The sequence below is a fragment of the Sorex fumeus genome, unplaced genomic scaffold, assembly GCF_029834395.1.
Source record: "Sorex fumeus unplaced genomic scaffold, SorFum_2.1 ptg000034l, whole genome shotgun sequence".
Lineage (NCBI taxonomy): Eukaryota > Metazoa > Chordata > Mammalia > Eulipotyphla > Soricidae > Sorex > Sorex fumeus.
In genome coordinates, this window is record NW_026606091.1 from 44,318,446 (window position 1) to 44,342,002 (window position 23,557).

Sequence of the window (23,557 nt, forward strand, 5' to 3'; positions counted from 1 at the left end):
TACACACACATAATACATACATACATATAATGTATATGTATATATAGAGAGAAAATGTTAAGTTTGTACTATTAGTCTATTATTATTCAAAAGGTTCATATATACTTCAAGATATGCAACAACTTTTGGAGGTTGTATCTATACAGCTTTTAGATGGCTCCAAAGAGAGTGGGAGTTATAAAGAAGGCAGCAGCCCAGCCACCCAGCTCCTGTTCGGGTCTTCTGAGGGTCACTGGGAGTGTCCACCTTCGTCATCTTCTCAGCTTTGGATTCAGGGCAAGAACTGGGAGGTCGAGGATGTCTTTGCTTTGGCCTTCACAGTACCAACATCTGGGGGGAATCACAGACCGGGATCTCTTTCCAGTTGTAGCTCTGCATCTCTGGTGGAGGGCTCATCATGAACCTCTGGGACAGGCTCCTACCACCTACACAAGTTGTGAGAACCCAAGAGCTCATGGAATCCAACCCAACTCTCTTCCTTTGAGAGAGAAGTGAACTGAGGGACAAGGGTGACATCTCATCTAAATCAACCGCTAGATCCAAGTCCTGCCTCTCAGTCTTTGCCTACTGATGCTACTTCTACGTTACCCCCGAAGGCTGAGGCCTGTTTCGTACCCTCCAACGAGGTAGCAAACAGCCAAGCAGCACCAGGCAGCCATGGCTCTCCAGGTTCCAGGAAACAAACGACTTCATTAGGCACTGAACTCCAGGCTGGTTACGATCCAAGCCCGCCAGACCCCGGTGAGTTGAACCCCTCCATTGCCCTGCCACTCCCCGCCCCCACCCCACTCCCTGGGAAGTCAAAACAGCAAGCTCAGGTTCCACTTTGAGACAGGAAGAGGGCTCTCCCGTCTTGATTAAGTAGGCACATTAACGTGTCTAATTAGATCACCCGGAAAGCGCTAGAACGTAGGATGTAAATGTCTTCTCCATTCACGCCCAAATCTCCCAGGCAAAATATTTATCCTGATTTTGATGAAGTTCTTCTCTTAAGACTAAAAAAGGCTTTCTGAATGCAATTGCTTAAGTTTAGAAAGTGACGAAGCAGGAATCTTGAGTTACAGAACGGAAGCAGCAATAGCTGCCTTAGACACTTGTGTATTTGCTCCTTTAGGGAATTCTCCTTCCTCCCAGCACTTCTTGGGCTTAGTTCTGAGTAACACCTAGGTTTGAACTGTCCGCATGTACAGCAGCAAGGACTGGCAGCCACCTTTGGCAAGCTCCTCAGAAATGTACAAGAGTCAAGGAAAATTTCTGCAACTTTAGCAAACAATTAGCTTTTTAAACACAAACACAGATATTTCCAAACTCTATGTAGACTTCTTGTGTGGTGCGTGGAACTGGAGTGATAGCACACTGCAGTGGAAGGGCATTTGCTTTGCAGGCAGCTGACCAAAGATCAATCCCTGGCATCCCATATGGTCCCCCGAGCACCGCCAGGAGTAACCCCTGAGCATCACTGGGTATGACCAAAAAAGCCAAAAAACAAAACAAAAAAACCCAGTCAAAAATGGTGCACACATGGGGCCGGAACGACAGCACAGCGGGTAGGGCATTTGCCTTGCACGTGGCCGACCCTGGTTCGATCCCCAGCATCCCATATAGTCCCCTGAGCACTGCCAGGAGTAATTCCTGAGTACAAAGCCAGGAGTAACCCCTGAGCATTGCTGGGTGTGTCCCAAAAAGGAAAAAAAAAAAAGAAAAAGAATGATGCACACAAGGCAGTGATACTTTTTAATAATTTTTAAATTTTTTTAGTTTTTAAATTTTTATCAGTGGCAATTATTCCCCACCCACCCTGGTGGCAATTCAGAGTGTCACCTCCCCCTTTTGTACTTTGCAGATGGAATTTCCTGAATCTGGCCTGAATAGAAGCACTGATATGATATTCCTTTGTGCTCTTGGTTCTTCCGAGAAGAAAAGTGCTTTTCTCTTATTCAAATACAGACAATTAAACTTCTCTCTCATGGCTTTTGAGCTCATCGCGGGTTTGTTCATTTTCCAGGACACTCATCCAAAGCTGTGTCAGTTAAGATTCCAGCTGATGAGACATTAACAGCACAATGAAGTTTTCCAAACTTCATATTCAACCTTAAGGGCTCAAGCTCCGTTGTCTTTTCTCCGTTAGGAGAAAGGAGACAGAGCTGGAGATCTTCTGGGAGAGGGCCCGGAGCTAGCAATTGTTGAGTGGATCAGGAGAAAATCTACCTCCTAGCTCCAAACCTCCCTGCTACCTTCCCTGAGCTCATCTGGCCTAATGCTGTCAAGGGAAGGGCCCAAGGGTCTGGTCCGGTACTGGGTCCTGGCACTACTCCTGCTCCCACTTTCTACACTTAGTAGGGAAAGAAGAGTGGGAAGATGGCTCTTTTTTTCTTTTTGGGTCAGACTCAGCGATGCACAGGGGTTACTCCTGGCTCTGCACTCAGGAATTATGCCCGGCGGTACTGGGGGGGACCATACGGGATGCTGGGAATCAAACCCCGGTCGGCCGTGTGCAAAGCAAATGCCCTACCTGCTGTGCTATTGCTCCAGCCCAGAAGTGGGGAGAAGATGGGAGTTACAAGTGAATATACTAGGGCTGGAGATGAGGAACCTCGAGAAACCCGGCCCCACCATGGAAATCTTGATTCCTCTCGCAACTGGGAAATGACGCGATTTTGGCCCAGCATCCGTTAACAGTCAAAGAGGCTACATGCACGGGCAGCAGCGCATGAAACATCCTTTTTCTAGTGACTCCTGGAAAGAAACTGGCTTAGCTCCCGTCCTCTTCTGAACACACGCAAACGACTTAAAAATGCCATGTTTAAGATTTTTATCTCGTTTATTTTTCTTAAATAGTAATTTGCTACAATCCTGTCACAAATTAAAAAAAAAATTAACACAGTATTGACAAAGGCAGAATTCTTTAGGACAATCGAAGTCATGATGTACTTAGAATAAATTAACCTCAAATGTGTTTCTATTCAGACAGCCTGATCCTCTCCTTTGAAATGAAATGGAGACCATTGTAACTGGGGGTGAATGCACAAAAACACACATTTGTTCTCCTTTACAGAGACTCATTCTTTATATAAACTCTAGCTGTAATTTGAATCGAGTTAGGAATCCTGAGAAACACTCAGTCATGGGTGCGCGTGCACGCACACACACACACACACACACACACACATGCACACCCCACGCCAGCCTGTACACACATGCGTGCATTCACCCACCCACCCTCACACACACACACACACATACACGCACACACGCACGCGTGGAAAACCCTCGAGAAGCTGGGTTTCCCGTAGTTCAACCACTAGAGTAGATTTCTCCTAGGAAGGGTCAAAGAGTCAGAATATTTAGATGATATCCCATCTCCCCCTCAGGAAAAAAAAAATCAAAATGTTTCAAGTGTAAGAGCTTGAAGTAGCAGCAATAACATGTAGTAGACTCAGTAGTGGGTGATTCCAATCCCAGGTTTGGGCGTTCAGTCAGGGGGGGCGCAGAGGGCAAAGGAACTTGCTCTGGAGAGGGACGCACAGGTCGCCCCTGCGGGCCCCTGTTCAGTTCCTGGCAAGGCCCGCCCAGACCCACACTCCGACTCGGGTTCAGGTTCAAGCCCAGCCCTGAAGGGGGTCGCTAACGTGGGCTCGGGACACACCAGTATTTGGGACAAGATCCCCAGAAACACAAATATGGGAAGTGGCAAGGGGATGAGGCCAAGGAAGGGGAGACTGGCCCTTCGGCCGGCCGGCCCGCCACCTCGCCTTCTAGTACATTCTTTGGGGTTCCCTTAGCATTGGGGGTGGGGGGCAGGTGCGAATTGTGCCAACTCCACACAGGAGCACAGAGAGGTCGGCCTCGGGTGCTCTCCTCACAGCACATCCCAGCAACAACCCTCAGCGGCCACTCCGCCACGTCTCCAGAAGGCCAGCGACACTGCCGGTGTGCCCCTCACCCGCCCGGGGTGGGTCTGGAGGGATACGGGAACATCTAGGGAGCGAGGGGTTTGCATGGTCCCCAGGCTGAGATCCCCGCCGGAGCAGCAGACCTAAAGGAGACCGTCACGGCATGCGCTATCTACACGGTTCCTATGTACACGATGCCTCTCCGGGGAGAGTTAAAGTGCCTGAGCGCACACGCTCTCAGTCCTTTCCCGCGGCTTCCTGTCCAGGCCCCGCGCTGCTTCCAGAGAGAAGGTCTGTCCTGGGGAGCGACGCCCCCGGGAAGGAGGAACGGCGGCCCTCCCGGCTGCCTTAACTGGGATCCAGCACCTGGACTGAGCCTTCCTCGTAAACACGAAGGATCGCCTCGCACACGAACTTGTACTGGCTCTGGAAAAGAAGAGCTAGAGGTCAGGTGAGGGGCTGGAGAGACAGTACAGCGGGGAGGGCGTTTGCCTTGCATGTGGCCGGCCCAGGTTCGATTCCCAGCATCCCGTAGGGTCCCCTGAGCACCGCCAGGAATAACTCCTAGGCATGTGCCAGGTGTGACCCAAAAAGCGAAAAAAAAAAAAAAGAGGTCAGGTGAACCCGATGGTACCACAATGCTGACCCCATCCTAAGGAGACGAGCTCTTGATGTCCGCACACACCAACCCCCTTGGGGCAGGGGAGATCTGGTGCCATATGCTGGTAGAAAGGAGTGGGGACCTGCCAGCCCCCCCGCCAGCCCCCCCGACTCCCACACACTGCTAAAAGGAAAGGGTGTGCAAAGTGTCGTGGAAACCCAGCCTTCGGGGGTGGGCGTCAGGGAGAGGTGGGGGTCTCTGTGGGTGCTCGTGCTCCTGCACACACCAACGGTGGGGCCCTATTCTGAGGAGAGCAGAGCTGAGGTTCAGGGGTTGGAGGGGCTGGTCCAAACACCCGAACAATGGGGGGTGTAGGGGTGGTGCTGCTGAGGGGGGTAGGCTCAGCTTCCGTGGGCAGGAGGGAACGGAATTGTGATGTTTGTTCTAAAAATGAGAATCGGTTGCATATGAGTGTTAAGATCTGGGCCCGAGCGATAGCACAGCAGGTAGGGCGTTTGCCTTGCACTGGCTGGCCCAGGTTCGATCCCCAGCATCCCATATGGTCCACTGAGCACCGCCAGGAGTCATTCCCGAGCACAGAGCCAGAAGTAACCTCTGAGCATCGCCGGGTATGACCCAAGAAAAAAAAATATCTATGGGGAGGAAAAATAACAATTTAAGGGTGTCTTTCAGTTTTCTCTGCTCACTCCTGACAAGTTCTGTGACTTGGGGCTAGTGGCCAGGTAGGTGCCCCTCAGCATCCCCCTCTCCTGGGGCACCAGGTCACAGGGTACCGGCCCGTCCTGGTTTGACTCACTGATGTCTGCACCATCATCGCGCGCTGGTCTCGCATCCTCCGGACGATGTCCAGCGGGTACACGGGCAGGTTCCTCTCGATGAGGCACATGGCTGTCTCCATGGTCACCAGCACGCCTGTCCGCCCAATTCCAGCACTGGAGGAGAGAGGGAGCACAGTTGCGGGGTGAGCGCAAGTGACATTCCTGCCCGGCCCTCCCCTCCCCATGCCCACACTCAATGGGTCATGCACACAGATGCATGGACAGACACGCACAGACATGCGTGCAGGTCCTCAAACCCATGGCAGAGATTCTCCAACCCACAGCCAGAGCTGGGGCAGCCCGTGGGAAGCAGCCCAGCCTTCGGGGCTACCTTCCCGCCATGCCATCCCTTTCCACAGCTCCCGCTAAGGTCAGGGATGGGGACGAGGGGAAGAGGGAGAGGGGCGCTTCCTTCTCAGTCCCCAGCCATGGTCACAAGTTCACGGCCTGTAGATTTCTGACTCTTCTGATGTAGTGAGGAAAAGGCACATGACTTTGCCACGAGGGCCGAGAGCCTTGCGGAGCTCAGAGTGGGCTGATGCCTGCCTGCCTGCCCACCTGCTCCCGACCTCACCCCGCCAAGCACAGGGGGCAACCAAGATGAAGTCCAAGCAGTGGTACCTGCAGTGAACGAGGATGGGTTCACTGTCCACTCTCAGGGTCCGCATGCTTCTGACAAATTCCAGGAAGTCGGAGGAGTCGTCGGGCACGCCGTGGTCAGGCCAGGCCACGTACTGGAGGTGTATCACCTTGCGCTCCTCTCCAGTCTGGGGGGTGTGGGGGGGCAAACAGGGGGCACGGGAGTGAGCCTCAGTGGTGGGTGGGACTCTGCTGGCCGGCGGGTGCTGGGTGCCGAGGTGCTTCTGTCCTCTGTGGACACGCAGACACGCTCTGGGCCCGCCATAGGGCCCTCCTCAGCTGCCACCTCCCCGCCTCCTCAGCGCCCCCATGTCCCCCATCCTCCAGGGCCCAGCTCGGGCTGCCTCTGCCGCCTCTACCCCTACCCATGTCCTCCTGCTCTCTCCGACTGCATCTGCCTGCCCAGAGGGGTATTACTCGCTTTATTTTTTTTTTCTTTTTGGGTGTCACACCCGGCGATGGATAGGGGTTACTACTGGCCCATGCACTCAGGAATCACTCTTGGAGGTGCTCGGGGACCCTATGGGATGCTGGGAATCGAACACAGGTCGGCCATGTGCAAGGCAAATGCCCTACCCGCTATGCTATCACTCCAGCCCCGTGTTACTAGCTTTAACGGGCAAAGCGTACGTGACACCAAATGTGCAGATCGGTAGCCACCATCGCTCTTTTCTGAACAACCCGTTTCACTTCCCAACCTACAACTCTGCTTCCTCTGTGGCAGGAGGGAGGGCTGTGCCCGGCGCGGGGCTGGGGGGTGACGCTGGGGCTCCCGCACGGGCAAGCATGCTACACGCCAGCCCTGAGCATCCCCTGCCTGGCCCGAGCATGCCGTCCACACCGGCTCTCCCCTACGCCCACCACCTGCTGCTCTCCCGCGGGCACGCGGGCCAACAGGGCATATTCCAGGTTCTTCGTCCAAGGGAACCCAGGGGCGTTTCCACTCCGCTGTGTGTCAGGCTGAGCAACGCTCCACTGCCCGGACAGACTGTCTCTCGGGTCCCGGGTCAGTGAACGCAGGGGCTGCTCTCACCGAGGCAGCGAGAGAGTCTCTCCTGGCAGGGGAGAAGCCCGTGGGCACTCAAGAGAGACTCAGTTGTGGACACTGCCTAAAACGGCCCCCCAGCAAGGCACAGAGCAGGTCAGAAACACAGCACATGACCTCCTCGGCACCTCGCTATGACCACAGGGGACGTGCACCCATCCTTTGCCTGTTTTGGCCTATCTGCCAATTTCTGCTCGGATGCCTGGGCTACTCCTGAGGGTGCCCTGCGTAGCACTGTGGGCTTGAGGGTGCAGTGGCCGGTGCGGGGGAGGGGCGGGCGGAGGGTAAAGCGACACTGCTCAGCCACTCAGGAGCCACCAGCGTAATAGCTGGGGAGAGGCTGGGGACGTGTGTGACCAGGTGAGCTGTGCCTGGCCCCAGCACTTGCCTTTGAACTGTGCCCCGCTGGAAGCCACTCACTCACCCTCGCGGGCACACCCTCACCTCCGTGTTGGTGACCAGCATTTCTCGGAACACACAGGCGATGGTGCAGTCCTCGGACTGGCAGCGGATTTGAAAGCTCCCCTGCTGCAGGACGTCGGGGGGGTTGGGCCAGTACTGGTGACACTTGGTCTGGAAGGGAAGCACGTGTTGGTGGCCACCACTGATGCACGGCCACCCGTGGAGACAGCTGGGTGTAGGTCACATGCTTCTGCTTGTGCTCTGGGTCCCGCAGAGAGGGCTGTGGGGAGTGGCGGCACCCAGGCCAGGCAGATGGGCTCTGCCTCTCGTCCCCCGGGGGGAGGCAGCGGCACCTGCCGTCTTGGAGGGAGTGGGGTGGGTACTGCCCGGGCCAGGGTTGGAGTCTGAAGACAGATCAGCAGAGGCCTTGGAAGGGACCCCACTGCTGCCCACCTTCCCCTAGCTCCGCGCGGCTCTGCTCTCTGCATTCCGTTTCTTCCTGCGTCCCCTCCTCAATGCCCCACCTCAAACGGCCTGCAGGCATGGTGGGACGAGTATACGGGAGTCAGTACCAGAGAAGCCCAACCCTGCTACGCAACCTCTGACCAGCAAGGTCTGAGACGGGAGGATGAAAGCAGGGCCTACTTCCAGGATGGGGGGCCGAGATGGAGATGGTGGTGTACAGGCGTGGGGCGCTGTGGTGGCACAAGAGGCGGGAGCAGTGTCCCCCTCGAAGCTGGGGGTCCCACACCAGTGTGACTGAGGGTGATCAGAGAGGCCCGGCAATTCCATGAGACATGTCCCCGTGCCTCGGAGCCGACCCTCTTCCTCAAGGGCGGACGAGCTGCCCGGTGGCATGAAGCCACTTCACCGAGGTAGCTGGACTACTGAGTTGAGGGTCTTGGAGACATCCCCGCAGACTGGCTGATCCCACAGCCCTGCCCACCCCCTCCAGTACCCTGAGTCACTTCCACACCCATCCTCACATCTGTCTCTTGCTTTGAAGCAAGATCCAAGACCAAGATGTCCAGCCCTCCACAGCGGTGCTGGATTCTCAGTCATGAACACTTTTCCCCTCGTGGCATCAACTCAACGGGAAATCGTATTTGTTTAAAGCTAAAAAGATGACCGTGGTTTGTCTGGAGTCAGCTTTTCTATTCTTATTTTCAAATGTGAATGTTAATAACTGAAATTGAAATACACTGCTAGAAAGCAGGAGTAAAATGTGTGTGTGTGTGTGTGTGTGTGTGTGTGTGTGTGTGTGTGTGTGTGTGTATTGTGGGGGACGGGTTTCTCCCAAGCAGTACTGGGGTCACCGCAGTGGAGCTGGACGTTGAATCCGGTGCCTCTGTACGGGAAACGTACGCTCCAGCCCTTTGAACCACTACTCTGCTTCCTGCAGTTAAGAGCTGACATGCCAACCTTAACCATGAGTATTTCTGTTTGTGGCAAATCCCACCTTCACTTAAACTGCAGTATCTACCTACTTCTAACCGTTCTTCTGCAGACTAGTATTATTATTTGGGGTGTGGGGTTGTTGGGCCCTACCTGGCAGTGCTCAGCGCTTCCTCCTGGCTCTGAGCTCAGGGATCACTCCTGGAAGTGCTTGGGAGGACAACCTGGGATGCTGGGGATCGAACCCGGGTTGGCTGCAGGCAAGACAAGTGAGTGCCCTGCCTGCTATATTAGGGCTCTGGCCTCTCGCCTGAGTTTTTGGAGCCCCGGTTTCTGTGGGGAGTGGTGAGGCCTAGTATTACGCTAAGTGCCAGATGGCACTTTTCCTGCATCTTACTTCATCTTGGGTCTCAAAGCCACCCCGGAGGGAACACTGCAGCAGTCTCTGTAGGGAAGGCTGGTGAGGTCACGCCCAGGAGGAGTGGGCAGTTCTGGCAGTGCTGCCCCCGGACCAGGTGGGGGAGGGGAGGAACGGGACACTGAGCCCCAAATGATCTGTCCCTTCTAGCCCTGCGCCTCTCCACACCCAGGAAGGCCCTCCTGGCCTTCTGACCTCTCCCCTAAGCAGAAGCTGCAGGGGGCAGTGGCACCCACAGCATTTAAGTAGCTGATTCAAAAGGAATCCTTAGATGTGCTCTAGCCATGAATTTCTGAGTCAAGATTTCACAAGGCGGATCTCCAGCGGAAGGCAGACGGGAGGCAGCTCAGCGTGCGGCGAAGCCTTGCACACTGAGGGAGACGATGTGATCTGGATCACTGGGCAGAACGCACGCTTCCTGCTTGGCACGGTGTGCTGTCCACTGCTCGCCCACCGGCCGCCCTTTCTCCCCTCTCTGCAGTCTGCCATAATCAAAGGGGAGGGGGAGGGACGGGGCAATCACTGCTCCTCTGAGCTGGGCCCCCAGCACCTAACACCACCCACCTTGGGGCCAGCATCTGCTGGGGGGCGGGGGGCGGTGAGGTCAAGGGGCATTTGTTTCTGGAACTGTGATTATGGATCCTAGGGGTGGGGGGCGGGGGGGATGATGCCTTCTGTCCCCCTGCCAGCTTTCAGAAAGGGGAAGGGTGGGCTGGAGGGGTGCCAAGTTTCCTCCCTGGAGGTTTCACAGGACAGCACGGAGCTGGAGAGGCGACACCCGCAGACCCCGCCACACCAGGGCACTGCATACGTCACTGCCCATGACCAAACTGGGAATGGGGCCACGTACCCGCCCTCGCTCCGTGAGCGTTGTCAACATGATGATCAGGGACAACTTCTGATCCCAGACGACTTGCCAGAACTGAGCAGAGGTGTGAGGCAGGGGTCCCTGAGCGGCGATGTATCTGTTCACGAGGTGAGCGGCAGGGACTTCCATCTGGCGGGAGAGCGACAAGGCACCTGAGAGAGTGACTGCTGGAGAGCAACTAAGAACAATCAGTGAGGGGGGTGCGGAGTAACAGTGCAGCAGGTAAGAGGCTTGCTGTGCACACGGCCAACCCGAGTTCTCCCCCTGGCACCCTATATAGTCCCGCTGAGCCATATGCCAGGAGTGATCCTTGGGCACAGAGTCAGGAGTCCCGAGTACCACCTGGAGTAGACCCCAAATGAAAAACGAAATACTTTGGTTTCTAAAAGCCCTGCCTCAGGGTGCGGGGAGATAGCTCAGGAGAGTGTATGTCTCACGCCGCCAGTTCTGCCAACCCCAGCATTGTGGGGTGTAGCCCCAGAGGCCCCTGAAACCACCACCAGGGTGGCCCTGGTTGGACCCAGGTACTGCTGGGCTCAAGTACCCTGGTACTGCCAGGCCTGAGCATTGCACCCTGGTTCCAGCTGGTAAAGCATCTCCCAGCGTTGGTTCAGAACTTCCAGAGGGTTGTTTGGGAGTTTGTCCTCCTCTCCCCAGATATCGACTGAGAGCCTTGGGCATGAGCATTGTATGGCTTCCGGTCTCCGACGGTTGAGCTGAACAATCTCCGGGGTGAGCATGTTTTCAGCTCTCCCTCGTGTGCCTCTTCCCTTTGCTCTCCTCCCTCCCCTCCCCCCTGCCCCCCAGCCCTTGACAGGAAACAACGCTTGGGGCCTGCTGGGCTGGTGAGTGATTCTATGATCCATCCATTCTCAGGAGGGGAAGGGAAAGAGAGGGTCAAACTCAGTAGAGATAAGGGCCAGGAGGATCATGCCATGGTTAGGAAGCCAGCCTCACGTGCTGGAAGAAAAGGCAGTTGGGATGGAGAAGGAACCAAGAGGTAAATGATAATTGGAGGGACTGCCTGGGATGGGAGATGTGTGCTGAAAGTAGACCAGGGAACAAACATGGTGGCCTCTGAGTATCTGTATTGCAAATCATAATGCCCCAAATTAGAGAGAGAATAAGAAGGATTGTACCTGCCATAAAGGCAGGGAGTTGGGTGGGGTGGGTGTAGCGGGTGGCACGCTGGGAATAAATGGTGGTGGAAAATGTGCACTCGTGGAGGGAGCACTGTTTGACTGAAACATAATCATGCAAGTTTGTAACTGTATTTCACAGTGATCCAATAAAACTAGGGCGTTTGCCTTAGTACGTGGCCGACACAGCAGACCTGAGTTTGATTCTTCCAGCCCTCTCGAAGAACCCGGCAAGCTACCGAGAGCATGTCGCTCACACGGCAAAGTCTGGCAAGCTCCCCGTGACATATTCAATATGCCCAAACACAGTAACGAATCTCACAATGTTACTGGGCCCACTTGAGCACACAGTGACAGTGAAAAAAAAAAAAAAAAGAGTCAAACTCATGGCTTGCTTGATGCTTAGGTGAAGGACTTGTTCAACCCTAGCTTTATGTTACTGCTATTTTTTGTTTTATTTTCTTTCTTTTTTTTTTGGTGCTCAGGATTTAAGTCCTGGCTCTGAGCTCAGGGATCACTCCTGATAGGGATTTGGGGATCATATGGGATGCTGAGGATCAAACCTGGGTTGGCCACGTGCACCAAGGCAAACACCTACCCACCGTACCATCACTCTGGCGCCTCAACCCTGGTCTTAACTCTCCCGGTTCCTGAGAAAGACTGAACTTTTCTTGCTGTCCATATGTCACCACTGCTTTCGAGACAGCAGGAATACTAATAGAGGGGTCAGTGAGTCCCACAGACCAGGGGACATAGGACTCATATCCGTGTATTAGAGTAGTTCTTGGTATTTTGCTACAGTTTGAGAAGTTAACCTGAGAAACCTTTGATCAAGGACTGCCAGACAAATCCATTTGCTGGTGAATCCATCCAGTAAGCCAAGAGTGATTTCTTACTTTTCCACAATTTGCTCTTTACATAATTAATTATTTAAGTACTCGAGAGTAAGTAATATGCCTAATTTTGCCTTTTGGCTTGCAAAAACCCAAACGTCTATCCTCTGGCCCTGTTTAGAAAAAGTGCCGACCTCTGTCTGACATGAAAGAAGAAACTGAGGTTCAGAGACGCCCAGGAGCTGCCCGAATTGCATTTCTCAGAGTAAGAAAGACAGGCGTATTCTCCCCACAGTGCGTGCGATCTTTCCCTTTTGCTTGTAGGGTTCTATGTGCAGAGGGGTTTTATTTGACTCCGGGGGGTGATGCGCATTATCAACATGGGGGGAGTGGGGTGTGGGGACAAAGTCCCACACATATCCCTGGCCAAAGCCAAGCACCGATGCGTGAGCAGCCAAGGGCTGGAGTCAGAATAGGTTTCAGCCTCCCCTTCGCTTAACTTCCCGAAGACTTCCTAAACTACGCAATCAATCTCCCTGCACTCAAGTAAGGCAAGGCTTCCTTGTAAAGGAGAACAGTGCGCTTGCCCTGGACGAGGGCTGTGATGAGTGCAGAGGGAGCGGAGCAGAGCGCCCAGAGTCTGCCACTGAGTCCTCCCGCTGCTGCTGTCAGGGCTCCTTACAGTGATGAATGCGCTTTCTGGGGATGCAGACGCCTCCACTTACGTTCACGTAGCTTGCATTGATATAGTCTTCGTTCCCCTGCAGCAATACCCGGGTGGTGTCATCTGTGGGGGAGAGGAAAGTTTACCGATTATTCCCAGCGTTATTTTTATCGTAGCAAGTAAACAAGAGTAGCGTTCCCAGCCCCATCTGCGGCTCCAGCCTCATTAGCATAAACGCTATTCCCCAACTGTTCGGTCTGAAATGGCTGCAATAAAGACGATGGTGTTTACAGACACACTGAAAACGGTTCCAGAATTCCACACAATCTGTTTTAAAAAAGGGAGACATCTCAGCGTGTGTGTGTGTGTGTGTGTGTGTGTGTGTGTGTGTGTGTGTGTGTGTAGGGGGAGGTGTTCGTGGGGGAGCAGGGGGCAGAGAGGCGGTCACACCAAATACTCACAAGGCAGCACATCTTTATATCGATTTCTGTCCAAATTTTGAGGCAGTTTTGCACATGTGATGGCCAAACCAGGTTTCTTTCTATAGAGTTGCTAAATGACAGAGAAGGCAAAGCCATTACAAAAAAAAAAAAAAAAGAGAGAAGAAAAAAAGAGTGTGAGACATACTTCCACAGTAAAGTTTACCATCACAGCACCCAGATCGTAACATTTAAGTGCTAATGCATTATATAAGACTCCCAAGAAGAAATTTTACAATCCCAGGAGAAACGGACTAGATTCTCCAAAACTTTGTTGTTCAACAGTTGATTTTTCCCCCTTTATATTATTATTATTATTATTTTTTCCTTTTGGGCCACACCTGGCAGTAGTCAGGACTTAACTTCTGGGTGCTCAAGGACAGTGCTGAAGGACCCTATGCAGTGGCCAGGGCTGAACTTGGGTAGGTCAAGTTCAAGGCAAGCACCTCACCCACTCTACTATCTCTTGGGCCCCTTCGATATGTATTTTTTAAACATAAGGATCATTTTTGGGAAAAACATCACAGGAAGGGGTCTGAGTTACAGAGACAGAATATGGTCAAGTAAAATCTATCTTCATGATAATTATTTGATGCTTAAAAATAGACAAGAGATGGGGCTGGAGCAATAGCACAGCGGGTAGGGCGTTTGCCTTGCACGCAGCCAACATGGCCGACCCAGGTTCGATTCTCAGCATCCCATATGGTCCCCCGAGCATTGCCAGGAGTAATTCCTGAGTGCATGAGCCAGGAGTAGCCCCTGAGCATCGCCAGGTGTGACCCAAAAAGCAAAAATAAAATTAAAATTAAAAAAAAAATAGACAAGAGATTTAAAAAAAGGACTTGATTCAAAATTTAAAGGAGTCATCTAAACTAGAATAAAAAACATTTTCCTCCAAACAATGTTAAAGAACTAGGGCATTTCATCCATCATTTCAGAAGTAGATTTCTACCACAAAAACATTGATTCCAACACACAATAAGCTTTACTTGAAAGACTATTTCCCTGTTCATGCAATAATTAGGAAAAAAATTAATGAAAACAATCTTTCCATGTCTACAGTAAGTGTTAGACCCACTTGTACCTAATATGATTTTGCTAATGGCTTTGAGAGGGAGTAATAATATCCTTAGTAGGCTGGAGAGATAGGTCAAAAGGCTGGAGAACATGATTTGCAAGAAGGAAGCCCATGGCCCTCCATGGTGGCCTAAGCACCATTGGGAGCAACCTCTGAGGACTGCTGGGAATGGTCAGAAGATAAACACAAAACAAAAATATTCTTTGCAAGCCAAAGGCGGAATGAAATCCTTTGTTCAAGATCACAAGCTAAAGACTGAACTTAAATCTGCCTCTAAGGTTTGAGTTTTTGAAACCACTTGATTCAGGGATGAATGGTATTTAAGAAACAGTACATGGGGCTGGAGAGATAGTACAGCTGGTGAGACAATGCCTTGCACATGACACACCCAGTTTGATCCCCAACATCCCATACAGTTCCCTGAGCACTGCCACGTTTACTTCTCAACTACAGAGCCAGGAGCAAACCCTGACCATTGCTGGGTATGGCCCCCAAACGAACAAAAAATGTGGTATGTATTAAATGCTTACAACTTGAAGAAGATGGGGATAAGTTCACATCCAGGAAACCATCACCATCATAAAGGCTACTGACACATCAAGGCCCTCCCAGAGTCTCCATCCGCCCTTCCTTGAGTTTTCTTTTCTATGGAACCTGGCCCGCCACTGCGAGGAGGCGATGACAGTATGAGCAGTGCTTTGTATCAACTCTGAGTTTAACGACTCTCAATGCTTCTTCAAGAAGAAGCCTACTTAATTTTACAGAACACTTGAAAACTGCAACTAAGTACAAAGAAAGTTATCAGTAATCAGCATTAGTTCACCATCAGAAATGATCAATCAGCATCAAATAATAGCATTAATCAACCATCAGAAATTATCAGTGGGGGCTGGAGCGATAGCACAGCGGGTAGGGCGTTTGCCTTGCACGCAGCCAACATGGCCGACACAGGTTCGATTCCCAGCATCCCATATGGTCCCCCGCGCACCGCCAGGAGCAGTTCCTGAGTGCATGAGCCAGGAGTAACCCCTGTGCATCGCCGGGTGTGACCCAAAAAGCAAAAAAAAAAAAAAAATTATCAGTAACTTGACCCACATCCCACAGCTGCCGCCATGTAAACTCATCGGCCTAGTTCAACAAACGCAAGACTCAATCTCAGAAGGTACACCAGTTTCTCTACTAAAAAACTCTGAGCCACCCTAGGGACAGGGATGGGTTGAGTCCCCGTGCTGCCCAAGCCCATGCAGTTGCACCCACACCCCATACTGCTCCCATGCCAATGGCCCATCTCCACTGCTCCATGACTAATCTCTACAGAAATACCAAACTGACACAAATTCTAGATACACTGGTTTTCAGGCTGAGAAGTCTGGGGTCTTCTTGGAGTGGAAGCTGGTAGCACCCCCTACCTCCTGGTACTTCCAGCAGCCCCGGCGACCACACCCACATCTCACAGCCATCTGTCACATTCTACATCAGCCCAGTTCTAGAGATCTCGGAACTTGGGAGTGTGTGGCTGCATACGTGCTCTGCAACCCCTCAAAGTCGGACATTACTGACATTGTGATAGGAAGACACCAAATTCGATGGGAAAGTAAGACAGAAGCCAACTAAGCTCCTAACAAAAAAACAGAATGCGGAAGGCTCAACTAGCAACAAACGCCTTAGTGAATCCTCAGACAAGGACTTAATAAGCCCATGGAGAGATGAAACAATTTTCACAAATTTCCTTTCACTGAGGTATTTTTGGATAATCCTATTAGTCATTTCCCTGTAAAAAAAAACCAAACAAACAGCAATACAAAATAAGTGATTTTGTGCCTACTAAGGGGGCAGGCTCGGGGCTGGAGTGATAGTACAGCAGGTAAGGTGTTTGCCTTGCACGCGGCCGACCCGGGTTCGATTCCCAGCATCCCATATGGTTCCCTGAGCACCGCCAGGAGCAATTCCTGAGTGCACGAACCAGAGTAACCCCTGTGCATCACCGGGTGTGACCCAAAAAGAAAAAAAAAGGGGGGGCATGCTTGAAGGGGTGTTGGGCAAATGGGGACAGTAGTGGAGGGAAGGTCACTCTGCTAGTGGGGTTGGTGCTGGAACCCTGGATGCCTGTAACAACCACATTATGAACAACTTCGTAAACCAGAGTTTAAAAAAAAAGGAAAATTATGAGTAGTTTTATCACCATCCTTTCACCACCCTGAGATAACTTTTTGTTCTATTGTCTATAGAGCCTTTTATTCTGTGCATCCATAAACACATACATAAATTCATATAATATATACATTCCATGTTCCATATACTATGTTTTTAAAATCAAAAACTGAGATTGAACTATAGCACTTCCCATATAATGTTCTATGGACTCCAAGTGTTCTGAAAAAAAAAAAATAGTAATAGGCATTCCTGGGAAAAAGTTTTAAGGTCAAAAGGAAAGCGGGCAATACTACAAACCCATCTTATGTTCCATGAATCTCTTAAGACAAAGCCTGTGCGGCACAGGCTCGTTTAATTCTAATTAGCTAAGCCTATCTCAAGTTAATCTGGCCATAAAGAATCTCATATCTCATAAGAAGTGTGCTGGGAAACATAATCACAATTTTAAACCATTTCTTTTTATTTATGGCATCTAGTTCCCTGTGTCATTAAATATTCTCTATACACAGTTTTCACTGGCTCAATATTCTGTAGTTTTTCATAATTTTAACTTTTATTCCCATTTTTTTATTAGGCTGTTTTCAATCTTGCAAATTCCTAAGAATATAATTATGGTACCAGAATGTTTATTTAGGATTTTGAATATCTAACCAAGTTGTCCTTCAGGGAGGTATGAGATTTGGTTTATTCACCAAATTGTAGCAAATATCATTATCAACCACAATGTCCTTCAAATGTGAACACAGAGTCTGAACATTATTGTCACAAATTGTATTTCCTGGTTCATAAGTCCACATCAGTTGTTTTTCTCTTATGAGATCAATTTATTAAACTGCACAGAAATCACTAGGAGAGAATTAGGATAGAGATTTTTGCTAATAAGTGGGTTGTACCATATGCACCTCTAAGTGTTTAGAATTTCCCACCTCTCCCTGAGTTCTCCGCTCAGGTCCAAACATTTCGGTCCAAAACTACCAAGGAGAGACTGAAGAAATTCTTCAATACCTACATACTTAATGGAGTCGCTAAGCCCATCCTAAAAATTAATTCATTATTTATTGGAGGTTTTTGTTTGGTTCTGGGAAAGGGAAGATATCTGAGTCTAATTTTTCGAAATGATATTTAAGATTAACTGCATAAAGATAAAACTTAAGTAGATATTATACATAAAGCTAATTTGGAGGTAAATTTTTTTTCCAAATAAAAATGTAAATGTAATCAACTTGAACGATCTAGCAAAAAAGGCATAGATGTAACAAGAGGCTTTAATTACACTAAGTATTTTAGCAGAAATGTCCTATTGATAGAAGCATAAATAATATCTTAAAGAACTATAAAGCACTTAAATTTTTTTTAAAAATGTGCATACCATGGACCTTATCTGACAGAAATACAGAAAGATACATGTCAAAGAAATTTATCTTCAGCAAAACGTATTTTTATTAGCATAAAATTAGAAACAGCCTGAAATTCCCTACAAGGAAAGTGGGGACTTAAATTATTACCACAAAGTAATGCGGAAGTCATAAAAAGAGTAAGATTAACCAAAAATTTGGTAGGATGGCCCTTAATTAATGTCTAAGTGAAAAATGCAAGTTATGTGATCCCATTTCTATTCTTAACAGCACATACAACGCAATGACTATAACTGTATACACACATTTAGGTATGTATGTATATATATATATACATATATATATAAAATGCATTTGTGTAAGCACAGGAGCAAGCATGAAAAAGACACACTAAATTGGTATTTTAAATTATGTAACAAAGAGAAAGAAGTTAAAGAGGTTGGCAATCATATTCTACTTGGCTATTAGTTAAATAATTATATGGTAGCACTGTCCTCCTGTTGTTCATTGATTTTCTTGAGCGGGCACCAGTAACGTCTATATTGTGAGACTTGTTGTTACTGTTTTTGGCATATTGAATGCATCACGGGGAGCTTGCCAGGCTTTGCTGTGCGGGCGAGATACTCTCGACAGCTTGCTGGGCTCTCCGAGAGGGGCGGAGGAATCGAACCCGGGAAGCCCGTGTGCAAGCCTTACCCGCTGTACTATCAGTCCAGACCTATTATACGGTATGTATTTTTAAAATAAATTTGAGTAACAAGTGAGAAAACAGATATTACCAAAAAAAATTAGTTTACAAAGAGCTAGGCAAACAAATCAAAGTTAAGATTATTTTGGTCTCCAGAAAGTTGAACACTCCTGTTTGTGTCTGCCTTCTAAGGGTTAACATGGAATCGTGATGGTTTCAGCCCAAATCAAACGCTTATTAACGTTTTCTGTAAGTGTGAAGGAAGAGAGACTTTGCAACTTCCTTTAATTGACTCTTTCTTCTCCAGGCCCTGAGAAAGGTGGTACAGAGTGGACGTGATGAAAACACAGAAATGCCTTTCTGTAGAAATTCTAACTCCCTACTCACCCACACTGGGGCTTCCTCTTTGCCTTGTACCTGATCCTGCCGGAGGGCAAGGGGCACTGTTTAAGGGGACCGTGGGCCCTTTCCCTTCTTCCCATAAAGGTTGGCTAAGAGGCAATGACATCACCACTAGTGATTGGAGGAACAGTGCTACTCTTCTTACTGTTACTATTCGTGTGGGCTGGAGCAACAGCACAGCATGTAGGGCTTTTGCCTTGTATGCGGCCAACCCGGGTTCGATTCCTCCGTCCCTCTCGGAGAGCCCGGCAAGCTACCAAGAGTATCCCGCCCGCACAGCAAAGCCTGGCAAGCTACCCATGGCATATTTGATATGTCAAAAACAGTACCGGGGGTATGGTGCCGCCAGCAGGTCAATCTGTCCTGTGAGGCGAGTGCATCAGCAGCCTCATGGTGCCTTCAGACTTCCAGATACCCCAAAATTGCTGCTGTGCCTTTGGCCAGACCCCAGAAACTTGGGGCAAAGTTTACCAAGAAAGTAAACAGCCAAAAGTTAGGTATGTGGGAAACACACCCACAAACCACCTCCGGCTCAGCTATATAATTGGAGGCATGGCCTCTCTGGTTCCTGATTGAACTGCTTAATGGACATGATCCCAGAGACTCAGAAACGAATTTCAGAACCCAGTGGCTTTAGGTAGAAATGCGTCTGGTCTCTGCAGTAGGCTACCGGTGCTGGGCCAACCCAGGTGGGAATAGGTTTCGTGACTTGGCCTACTCCCCCTGGCGGCCCAGTGGCCGCCATCCGTCTGAGGCCACTGGATAGTCACATTTGGGCCCCCAGTGACGAGACACACAGGGCCTCACGGGATGGGGGTGGAGCCGGGCTTGTACTCCCCACCCCAACGAGACCCCAAGTCATCGCCCACGAATGGCCTCTCTGGCTCCTGATCAAGCTGCTTAACGGCCATGATCCCAGAGACTCAGAAACAAATCTCAAAACCCAGTGGCGTTTGGCAGAAATGCATCCGGACTCCACAATACGATACTGTCGCTGGGCCACCCCAGGGAGGAAAGGGTGTTGTCCCTCCGCCTGCTCCCTCTTGGCGACTTGGTGGCTGTCATCCTCCAGAGGCCATTGGACAGTCAGGCTTGGGCCCGCAGTGACGAAACTTGTTGGGTCTCACGGGATGGGGGGGGGAGGTGGAGCTGGACCTGTCCTCCCCACCCTAATGAGACCCCAAGTCATCGCCCACAAACGGCCTCTCTGGCTCCTCATCAAGCTGCTCAATGGCCTTGATCCCAGAGACTCAGAAACAAATCTCGAAACCCAGCGGCTTTTGTCAGAAATGTGTCCAGACCCCACAGTAGGTTACTGTCGCCGGGCCACCCCAGGGGGGAATGGGTGCTGTCCCTCCACCTGCTCCCTCTTGGCGACTTGGTGGCTGTCATCCTCCAGAGGCCATTGGACAGTCAGGCTTGGGCCCGCAGTGACGAAACTTGTTGGGTCTCACGGGATGGGGGGGGAGGTGGAGCCAGGCCTGTCTTCCCCACCCCAATGAGACCCCAAGTCATCGCCCACGAATGGCCTCTTTGGCTCCTCATCAAGCTGCTCAGAGACTCAGGAGCAGATCTCTAAACCCAGTGGCTTTTGGCAGAAATCCCTCCAGATTTAAGTGTTAAAATTTCAGAATTTCAAAACCACATGACCCTACTGCAGCCACACGACATCATATGTTATTCATAACCAGCAATAGAACACAAATTGTCTAGTGTTGCCTTTTCAGCAGATCTGAGTGTTGGGGTAAAATCTCAAATAATGGTGGGTCTGGTGTCGAAATAGTGAATGTGATCAAAGTAGAGAGAGAGTAAAGTGGAAATCATCTGCCCCACAGGCAGGGGGAGGGTGTGGGATGGGGGTATACTGGGATTTTTGGTGGTGGAGAATGGGCACTGGTGAAGGTACGGGTGTTTCATTGTATGACTGAGACTTAGACCCAAAAGCTTCGTAACTGCTCTCACGGTGATTCAATAAATAAAATAAAAAATGGAAAAAGAAAAAAAAAAGTAAGGTGGAGTTCATGCACAATTCAATCAGCTAATCAGTGGCTGAATAAATAGCAGTACTCCTACAAAAAAAAAACAGTACCAACAAGTCTCACAATGGAGACGTTACTGGTGCCCACTCGGGCAAATCAATGAATGAGAGGACAGTGCTACAGTGCTACTATTAGTGTGAGTTCTGGTGCCAGGGATCGAACCCAGAGCCTCGAGAGTGAAACATATGCTCTACAGGTGAGCCACATCCCTCCACCCCCTCTTGCAGTGCTGCTTTTTTTGCTTATTTTTTGATTTGGGGGCCATACCCAGCAATGCTTAAGAGTTACTCCGGGCTCTGCATTCAGAAGTGAGTCCTGGTGGTGCTTGGGAGATCTTATGCGATCAAACCAGGGTCAGCTGCGTGCAAAGCAAATGCCCTACCTCCAGTAGAATCACTCTGCCCCCCCCCCCCCCCCCCCGCAGTGCTACTTTAAAAACAGCAGCTCCAGATGTGGATCCAGCCTCTGGTGCCCCTGGGTATTCCTGCAGAGTCCCTTTCAAATTCATCAGCCTGGGCACTGCCTTTAAAGCAACCCCCCCCCCACACACACACACACTTGGTACGTAAAAGCTCGCGTGGCTGCAGTCATTTCCGTGCATTGCAGATCACTCCCCATACGCCACACAAATTACATCCACAATCTTTTCCTTTCAAAAAAAAATAATAAAGCTAGCTGAAAAATTATTTTTTAATGTTTACTGGAAAAAATTGTGTTCTAATTTCAAGGTGCAAACTGTGCGCTAAATGTCTCCATATGTTAATTTAAGCCACTCATTAAGCCTTTGGGTATCTCTGTCCTCCCAAATCAACTTTTATACTGATGATAAGAGCCAGTGAGTCACTTGTTTCCTCACTAATAGATGTTCCACTTAATGAGTGGAGGAGAGGCAGGAAGACTTCTGGTTTGGGCCAAGAGGAAGACTGTTGAAGTAAAGAAGCTGGGCATCCATTCTGGTCTGACCTTGGGAGTTGAACTATAGCCAGTGCTCTAACTCATCAAAGGGGGTGGGGTGTTTGCCATCAGTGTTTCTCACGTCTATCAGCCGCATGCTAGAACTCTCCAAAGGGTTCTAACGGAAGTGGGCAAGGAGGCAAAAGGGAGCCGAGAACCACCTGGTTATTGGATGAGGATGGACGCAAACAAGGGGCCTCTGTCTGTATGGGGAGCTGGTACTCAAGGCCAGGGTGAGTTAGCATTATCACCTTTTTTTTTTTTAATCTAGGGATGGCCATATCCAATGCACCAGAGCCTCCCTTTATGTAGCTCAGAGAAAGCATAAACGAAGTCATAAGGTAGTCTCAGGAAGGAAACGAACTCAGGACTGAATTGCTGAGTTCCTCAGAGGCTGTCCTGAAGGTGTAAATGGCCCCGGTATGCAGTGTGAACCCCGTGTCTACTTACTATGACTCCAGGGGGACGAACTCCGGTAGCTGAACACTTTGGAGGGTTTGACAATTTGACACAGACAATAAATACTGCCAAAACCCTGCACATAGAGCAGTCTACTTGGCAGAGTTCACGACGGGCGAACATTGAACATTGTCACACACAATGGGTCATGTGTGGGCAATGACAAGAGCTGCAACTGGACTAGATTCTCTTTCTCTCTGTCACCCTCCCACCTCTGTGTGCGTGTGTGTGTGTGTGTGTGTGTGTGTGTGTGTGTGTGCGCCTTATTTTGTTTGTACCCAATGGTATTCAGGGCTTACTCCCGGCTCTGCACTCATCACTCCTAGCAGGACTCAGGGGACCCTACGGGATGATGCTGGGGTTCAAACCAGGGTAGGCCTCATGCAAGGCAAGCACTCTACTACTCACCGTACTATCACTCTGGCCCCTAGACTAGAATTCTAAGCCACACTTTAACGCTAGCACCGTCTCTGACCCACTAAGTGACATTGGCAAGTCCCTCTGCCACCAGGTCTCATTTCCTCCACTAACAGAAACATGACCCCAATCATCTAAACTACTGCAGGAGTCAACTGGGAGCATACATGAAACACGGGGTAGTGCAACCGTGCTACAGAAACACTCATTACCATTAAGCGTGATTGTATTACAGCTGGGACCAAATGCTTTATGGAACGCATTTGTAAGAGTTTACTAGAAGCCATAGGAGGGATGGGGAAATTCCCTAGCTGTGAAAAAACAAGCTTTAAACAAGCCTGGCTAGCGACCAGCTTTCTACTGTCCCAGTTACTCTGGGGCAGGCCCTTTGTGGGGTGAAGTCTGTGGAAGGGAAAACCAGCAGGCAACAGCCTGTTTTTCCTGCCCATTGGTAACGCCCATTGTCAGGCCCAGTGGAGGGCCTAACCCGAGAACTAGACAGCCCCGACTAGAGAGTGACGCAGCCCAGGGCCCCAAACTCAGCAGAACACAAGCATTCCCTGTGCAGACACTGGCCTGAGTTGCTCCCATTCAGAAAAGGCAGGAGGAGCTGGAGCGATAGGACTGCAGGTTGGGCGTTTGCCTTGCACGCAGCCAACCCAGGTTTGATTCCCAGCATCCCATATGGTCCCCTGAGCACCGCCAAGAGTCATTCCTGAGTGCAGAGCCAGGAGTAACCCCTGTGCATCGCCGGGTGTGACCCAAAAAGTTAAAAAAAAAAAAAGGCAGCAGTAGT

General features: G+C 50.2%; 1 protein-coding gene across 1 annotated transcript in view; it reads right to left on the reverse strand.

Moving 5' to 3' along the window:
- Window positions 1–3,317: 3,317 nt before the first annotated feature.
- PTPN3 (protein tyrosine phosphatase non-receptor type 3) overlaps window positions 3,318–23,557 on the reverse strand; it is an 86,858-nt gene continuing 66,618 nt past the window's right edge. Inside the window, exons 19-25 of the mRNA XM_056117018.1 lie at window positions 13,198–13,288; window positions 12,798–12,859; window positions 10,083–10,229; window positions 7,462–7,590; window positions 5,955–6,100; window positions 5,312–5,447; window positions 3,318–4,319 (exon numbers count right to left, since the gene is read on the reverse strand). Of these exons, the coding sequence (XP_055972993.1) occupies window positions 4,242–4,319; window positions 5,312–5,447; window positions 5,955–6,100; window positions 7,462–7,590; window positions 10,083–10,229; window positions 12,798–12,859; window positions 13,198–13,288 (789 nt within the window). The 3' untranslated portion in view covers window positions 3,318–4,241. The remainder of the gene's footprint in view (window positions 4,320–5,311; window positions 5,448–5,954; window positions 6,101–7,461; window positions 7,591–10,082; window positions 10,230–12,797; window positions 12,860–13,197; window positions 13,289–23,557) is intronic.